Source organism: Clarias gariepinus, chromosome 20 (assembly GCF_024256425.1).
Source record: "Clarias gariepinus isolate MV-2021 ecotype Netherlands chromosome 20, CGAR_prim_01v2, whole genome shotgun sequence".
Classification (NCBI taxonomy): Eukaryota; Metazoa; Chordata; class Actinopteri; order Siluriformes; family Clariidae; genus Clarias; species Clarias gariepinus.
Window position 1 is genome coordinate 293,302 of NC_071119.1, and position 7,626 is coordinate 300,927.

The 7,626-nt window shown below is 47.8% G+C and overlaps 1 protein-coding gene across 2 annotated transcripts; it reads left to right on the plus strand.

Annotated features, from left to right (window-relative positions):
- The first annotated feature begins 85 nt into the window (after positions 1 to 85).
- Positions 86 to 7,094, plus strand: elf2b (E74-like factor 2b (ets domain transcription factor)). 2 transcript variants are annotated; one of them, XM_053479363.1, is made up of 9 exons: positions 86 to 251; positions 1,419 to 1,503; positions 1,597 to 1,807; positions 4,763 to 4,879; positions 4,974 to 5,147; positions 5,442 to 5,525; positions 5,766 to 5,955; positions 6,106 to 6,426; positions 6,520 to 7,094. In XM_053479363.1, exons 2-9 carry the CDS (start codon positions 1,429 to 1,431, stop codon positions 6,908 to 6,910), a joined length of 1,563 nt encoding a protein of 520 aa, XP_053335338.1. In that variant the 5' UTR covers positions 86 to 251; positions 1,419 to 1,428; the 3' UTR covers positions 6,911 to 7,094. The 2 variants fall into 2 exon arrangements, with proteins under 2 accessions (XP_053335338.1, XP_053335339.1); XM_053479364.1 differs by lacking the exons at positions 86 to 251; positions 1,419 to 1,503; positions 1,597 to 1,807 and adding an exon at positions 2,920 to 3,075.
- The last annotated feature ends 532 nt before the right edge of the window (positions 7,095 to 7,626 follow it).

The following is a 7,626-nucleotide window of genomic DNA, read 5'->3' on the forward strand; positions in this document are numbered from 1 at the left end:
CACGAGGTGGCGCACATGTGTAAAACAAATGTTCGCGCATGCGTAGTGTAATATCGGAGCTCGCTGGCGTTTGACGGGGCGCATGCGCAGTACCGAATCGCGTATTTTTCGAAAGGTTAGATAGATTTTAGCCAAAGAGCTAATACGATAATAACGTACTAAAATATCAGCGCTTTGAGGACGCGCCTTGTTTATAATAAACCTTTCTTTACCACTCCATCTGACTGTGTGTTCACTGCGCTATACTGAAGGTAATGTCGGTTATCACAATTATCTTCGCTCTGTTTGTTTATATCTTGCTAGCCTAGCCTAGCATCACTGTGCGCTTTGTGCAGCAGTCTGACTGTTAGCTTTAGCATTAGCCGTGCTGCTAACGGACTGTGTAGCTGATGTAAGTGAGCTGTGACATGTTTACAGAGACCAAAGTCCCGAGGATTCTGGAATGTTCCCGCTTTCCTCCCCCGAACCCCGGAAGCCCCGCACGACCAATACAGCTCGGTGGTTAGCTGATGCTAATGCTAATGCAGAGTGTTCATGTGTATCTGTGTAAAGTGACAGGTTAGTCACCTGGTACAGTGTGTGTGTGTGTGTGAGACTTATCTGCGCATTAGCACCTGGTTATACAGATGATAAAACATCTGAAACATCAGTGTATTATAACAGTTATTCTAAACACTCTGTTATTTTATTATATTGTGTTCTGGTGAGTTCTGGACTTGTCAGTACCTGAACAGTAGTTTATTATATTTATTATATTTTCAATAGATCCAGTAGTGGGTAACTAGATGCCTGTATCTGTTGAGAGATTTATTATCAGTTTGTTATGTTTAGCATCTTTTAGATTGAGTATTTATTCTGGATAAACTCTGTATCTCTACCTGTGTCTGTGTGGAAGAGTTAAAGAGGTTACGCTGTTATCATATCGGTTCATAAGAGTCAGTATTTATTATATTTGAACTGTTTGTGTTCTTTATTCAAATTCAGTAGAAAAGCAGAGTCCTTTTACACAGAGTGCACACACACAAACAAATAAGTAAATAAATAAATACGCTCTAATTACTGAGTGTGTGTTCAGTCCGTAGGCTGTAGACTGTATATATAAATATGTATGTACGTATGTGTGTGTGTGTGTGTGTGTGTGTGTGTGTGTCTGTCTCACTGGAGTGTGTGGTGAGTCTGGTGTAGAAACAAAAGTGGCCTTGTACTTGGTCATGTGATGTTGCATTCATGAGTTCACACACACACACACACACATTTAGTAAGATAAGCAGAAAGGAGAGAGAGAGACGGGACGACGAGACGCTGAAACTTACAGGACTACGGACATATACAGAGACACGGACAAACTCTCAGTGCTGGTGGGAGGAGACTGTGGACCTGACCTGTGTGTGTATGTGTGTGTGTGTGTGTGTGTGTAGGGAATGAGGGATGACGTCGGTGGTGTTGGTAGACAGTGGAGGAGCTGTGCTGCAGTACGTCACTGCAGTGGAGGATCTACATCAGGTACACACACACACACACACACACACACACATGATAACACATCTACACATCAGCCTGTTTAGACTGATCTCTCTCTCTCTCACTGTATGACAGGAAGAGGGAGTGTGTGAGGTGGAGGGAGTGTGTGAAGGTGTGTGTGAGGTTGAGGATGTGTGTGAGGATGTGTGTGAGGTAGAGGGAGTGTGTGATCAGGAGGAAGAGGAGGCGTGCTCACCTGCACAGGTGTTTGTGTACGATGAGAACACGGAGCTGATGCAGGGCGTCGCTGAGGAACAAGAAGTGGAGACCGAGGTAGTGGAGACAGGTAACACACACACACACACACTTTTAACACATTTTCTATAAATATAAAGTAAAACATTAACACTGAAAGACATTAGCGTTAGCTGCACACTGACACTGCCCCCATGTGACTGTGTGCTGAACTACAGCAGTGACCTGCATCACCTGGGCCTGTACGGTCACACCCGAACACTCTCGCCCTTCCTGCTCCTGACTCTCTTGCTGTATAAATTGCAGCGGTCCTTACCAATTAATCCTTTCCGGAGACGAGTTTAAGGCGAGATTTTGTTCTACGTTAAAAATGACCAATTTTCAACACTAGAATCATATTTTTGCATATAAAAACAATCAGTACATTAAAAAAAGACATGCAAATTAAGTCAAATATGAAATAAAGAGACATTAAAGCTCACTTAACCTTGATTTATGATTCCTCTTGGCGCTGGCTGCTTTAAAACACAAACTGAAAGTGGCTCACTTTTCTTCTTGCTACCGTCCTTAATAATATTCTTGGGACCCCCAGTGCTACGTCTTCACAAAATCTTATGCATAATGCAAAAAATAAAAAAAAATGTAACCTTGCTCTGCTGACACAGACAAGTTTAGATCGGCTCCAGGACGTACTCGACGTTCGGTCCGGCCACTTGTACTAAAAATGCTTTATATGACCAGGAAAACGTTCTGATTTCAGGTCTCGAGGTAAATATTGTGAGGCAGAGCTTTCGTACGCTGAGGTACAACTGTATAAACTTTTTTAATATTTTTGCGAAAATATGATCAGCATCGTCACAGGTTTGTGTATTTTATTAGTAGTGTTTTATTTATTTAATTATCTTAAGGTGGTCCGTAAGTCTGTCAGTTCACTAACCCTTTAAACGTTTTATTATTTATCTCACATAAGACATGTTATTTATGTTCCGTTGTATTTAAAGCGAGGTACATGTGGTGTGATATAGTGCGCGGAGGGATCTGGAGGCGGGGCTTCGGCGCTAATAGCGGCGCACTGATCTCGGCACGCGCGTCAGCGGCGCTGTTTCTCCTCTCACCCACATTCCGAGCCGTTCTGCCTCCCCGCCCTGTGATTGGCTGACGACTCGGGAATGCGCGCTGCTGGCCAATCGCGGTGCAGCTGGACCGGTCCATGGGCGCGCGCGGGAGGCGGGAACTAGCGGAGTGCGGGTGGGAAAGAAAGAAAATAACGCGAGTCAATGTGTATGAACGTGAAGCTAAACATGGCGACGTCGCTTCATGAGGGAGCCGCTAACCAGCTGGATTTACTCATCAGGGCAGGTAACGGCAGCACAGCGCCACAAACCTTCAGCCTTATCACTCGAGTGTGTTCGTGTCAAGCTCCTCTCCATGGGTGCAGTGTGTGTGTGTGTGTGTGTGTGTGGACGGACTTAGCGGAGGACACACACTGCAGGAAGTGGATCACCTTGGCTCGGTTCGGGGTGTTAAACCTGCACAGCGGCTGCGCTCACATTCGTCTATACTCATTAACATTCTGTGTTTAACTGTGTTTACTGCAGGTGTGTAAACGTGTGCAGTGTAACGGTGTGTGTGTGTGTGTTAATGGGGTTGTAATAAAAAAAAATAACGGGCTTGGAGGCGAAACCAGGAAGTGTGCGCGCGCGGGGCCGCGTCCCAAACGCCTGCGCGGGGTCTCCCGTGCGTGCACTACGCAGTGAGTGACGTAATAACGCACGTGCCCTGCGTAGTGTCCCTGCGTGAGAGCGAGCGCTGCATTCGGGACGCGGCGCGCGCTGTTTCTGCCACGCTGTCTGTCTGTCTCTCTCTCTCTCACACACACACACACACTGTGCGTTTATAACTCCAGCGCGTTCAGTCAGTGTGTGTGTGTGTGTTAATATAGCGTTATAACCGGATTACAGCGCGCTGTTCACACAGACCGGGATATTAATGTTATAAATGTGAATCTAGCGCGCGTGTGTGTCTATATGAGTGTGTGTGTGTTATTTATATATATATGTGTGTGTGTGTGTGTACTCCTCAGTGATTCCGCTCAGTCCCGTTATCCTGTGTAACTGTACAGACACTCTCTAACCCGCGCATTCCAATTAATATCTCCTAATAAACCTCATTGTGTATAAAGACATCACAACTGATCGACTATTTTGTTTGTTTATTAACTGAAATCTGGTTTATTTTCCCAGAAATATTTAGATACCGGAAGCGCTGCTGGTGTGGAGGGGGAGGGGGCGGGAGGCGTGGTTACACCTTGATTGACGCGCGGGTTCGTCCAATAGGAGCACGCGCTGCGTTCGAAATTCTCAGCACAGCCGTTCCTCTGGCGCGCTTTGCGCGTGCGTCATTCTTGAACACGTCCAATCAGAGAAAGGGGGCGGGGCTGGGAGGGCAGGAAGCGAAGTGGAGGGAAAACGTGTAAACAGGGAAGTGGGAGAGCAGCGCTGCTATTCTGAGACTGAGACACACACACACACACACACACAGAGGATGTGTCTCACTTAAACGTGCACCGTGTGTCCTAAATAGAGTTTTTGTGCATAAAAGGAGGTTTGGGACTGGCTGTTAATCGTGTGTGTGTGTGTGTGTGTGTGTGTGTGTGTTTATGCCAGTGAGGAACTTTTAAACTTCATCATGATGGTGTGTATCCCCTGACGTATACCTGTGTGTGTGTAATGTCTAAAGATAGCATGGAAGGCACTCACATCCAAACATGGGCAGTGCAGGAGTGTGTGTGTGTGTGTGGGAGGAGGGGTGGATGGACAGGGACAGGTGAGGGGAGGGGGCGTGAAGAGGATTGGGGTCTCAGGCTGTGGGTCATGTGACACGACGCCCCCAGTCACAACACTTAATGGTGACTAAACCATATTCCTGTTGTAAAACATTAAAAACACCGGTGTGTTCAGTTATACAATAACAACATACAGTATGCCTATTTCACTGCTTTAACTGTGTGTGTGTGTGTGTGTGTGTGTGTGTGTGTGTGTTACAGTGGAGGCATCAGTACACGGGGTCTCCAATGTGCACTGCACTGATAAAACTATTGAAGCAGCAGAAGCTCTGTTACACATGGACTCACCATCCAGCTTACGCGGAGACCGCAGTCCAGGTACACACACTCACACACGCGGCTTTCTGAACGTCTGCATTTTCAGTTAATGTTTCAGAAGAGCACTTGTGCTGAAGTAAGTGTGTGTGTGTAGATGTCTTTGTCCCTGCATGCCCATCCACCCCGGAGTTCCTGCACGCCGCCATGCGCCCTGATGTTGTCACGGAGACGGTGGTGGAGGTCAGCACAGAGGAGGTGGAGCCTATGGAAGTTGTTACCTTAATCAAGGAACCGAGAGTGATAGAGAGGGACGGGAGGAAAAAGAAAGGTAAGAACACACACACACGCACACACACAATAATAAATGTCATCACACGACCAGTAGAGAGCAGTATTCTGCAGTATAACTGAATGTAAATCTCAGTTCACTTATGATGTTTAGCCCCACCCACATTGCTCCGCCTCCTCTCTCTGTAGGTGATGCCACATCATTGTGTCGCTGCTGGTGTTAAAAGTTATTTATATATTTTCTGTTATATTTTAGTAAGGTTTATATTTGTACAACGTGACCCTAACCCTAGAAGTGTGTGTGTGTGTGTGTGTGTGTGTGTGTGTGTTGCAGCTGGGAGGAAGCCCACTAAGCCCCACCCCATCCCCAATGGCTCACCTGATTTAGGCATCAAGAAGAAGTCGAGAGAAGGAAAAGGTTAGTCTCTGTGTGTGTGTGTGTGTGTGGGATAAGGGGTAAGTGTGTGAACATTCACTGTCCAGTTTATTAGGAACACCCGTCGTATCAGAAGTAAACCTTTTGCGCCGCAGCAGAACAGGTGTTCCTATTAAAGTGTCCAGTGAGCATATATGATATTATCGTGTGTGTGAGGAGGAGATGGTTGATGTCCGTGTGTGTGTGTGTGTGTGTGTGTGTGTGTGTGTGTGTGTGTTGTAGGCAGTACGTACCTGTGGGAGTTCCTGTTGGACCTGCTGCAGGATAAGAACACGTGTCCCAGGTACATTAAGTGGACTCAGAGAGAGAAAGGCATCTTCAAGCTGGTGGACTCCAAGGCCGTGTCCAAGCTGTGGGGCAAACACAAGAACAAACCTGACATGAACTACGAGACCATGGGCCGCGCCCTCAGGTACACGCATGCACGCACGCACGCACGCAGGGGTGAAGAGGAGGCGGAACCCGTTACTGTAATAACACTGTTTATATAGAGAACAGGGAGGAATAACACTTCACTAACAGTCTCTCTCTTTCACTCGTCTTTCTCTGTCTCTCCCTGTAGGTACTACTATCAGAGAGGGATCCTGTCGAAGGTCGAAGGTCAGAGGTTGGTGTACCAGTTTAAGGAGATGCCTAAAGACATCGTCATCATTGACGACGATAAGTGTGAAGCAGAAGAACTGGGCGGGACTTACGAGCAAGTGATGGCTGCTGATCTCCATAAAACTACTGGCATTCTAAGGGGGGCGGGGCCAGTCATAAGCCCCACCTCTCCCAAAGCCAAACCATCACCCATCATTACGCCCATCCAACGCATAGTGACCGTCTCCACGCCGACAGAGCCGCCGCACGCCACGGTCATCCCTAATGCCAGCGCACCCAGGTACTGTGTGTGTGTGTGTGTGTGTGTGTGTGTGTGTGTGTGTTCATCCTGTCCTCTGTGTGTGTGTAAAACGTCTTCTCCGTCTCCACACAGGACTGTACGAGTCGCTATGCAGGTCCCTGTCGTCATGACGACGCCCCTGGGTCAAAAGATCTCGCCGGTCGCCATCCCGACGGCAAACTCGCCCACCTCCAGCGTTACCACGGCGACCGGAGCCTCGCCCCCCAAGGTTCTGATCCAGACGGTGGAGAACAACGACAAGATCACGCTACAGCTCGCAAAGATCATCACCATCACCCCCATCACCCTGGCCCTGCCCCCTGGGACAGGCTCCGCCCACCCACACCCACAGAGCCCCGCCCACAGCACGCAGCTTCCCGTGCAGATACACGTCCAGTCTGACAGTCACACGACACACACGGAGCCCCGCCCACAGCAAGCAGAGGCACACACACAGGAAGTCACCGCTCACACACACAGTTAAAGGAGGCGGAGACGGTCTCTCACACACACACACACACTCTCACACATGCACAGACACGGACTAGCCAATCAGGAAGTGGAAATGCACAGACAGGAAGTAATAATGGCACAAAGACATGGAGTTATAAATAGAGATTATCATGGAAAACACACACACACACACACACACACACACACACACACACACGCACGCACGCACGCACACCAGCAGAACAGTCCGGAGTCTCGAGGGTGGGGGGGTGTGTGTGTGTGTGTGTGTGTGTGTGTGTGTGTGTGTGTGTGATTGACCACGGCACTACAGACAGGAATAACACTACACAGGAGGATGTACTGACTACACACAGAGGAGTGTGTGTGTGTGTGTGTGTGTACTCACTTTTATACCTGTACAGAGAGTTATTATGTTTTTTTTTTTTTTTTGCATTAGTGATGCAAAACCAGCATTTACGTTTGGACTGCCACTGTGATGATGTCACAGGATGGAGGGAACTGACGGATGGGTAAAGGGGGGGGGGTAAGGGGGGTGAGTGATGTGTATGTGAGAGCGAGAGAGTTACACACCGCACACACACTATCATTATTATTATTATTATTATTTCAGTGGAGTGTTTATAAGCTCTGTATGTATGTGTGTGTGTGTGTGTGTGTGTGTGTGTGTGTGTCTGTGTTTTTGTGTTTTGTACCAAGCACCAGTATTACTGACAGCTAATCACACAA

Excerpts from the sequence above, each read along its gene's own strand:
- elf2b (XM_053479363.1), top strand. The coding sequence starts at position 1,429 with ATGACGTCGGTGGTGTTGGTAGACAGTGGAGGAGCTGTGCTGCAGTAC. Across the intron at positions 5,956-6,105 it reads ACCATGGGCCGCGCCCTCAG|GTACTACTATCAGAGAGGGA; the intron begins GTACACGCATGC and ends CTCTCCCTGTAG. Across the intron at positions 6,427-6,519 it reads CCTAATGCCAGCGCACCCAG|GACTGTACGAGTCGCTATGC; the intron begins GTACTGTGTGTG and ends GTCTCCACACAG.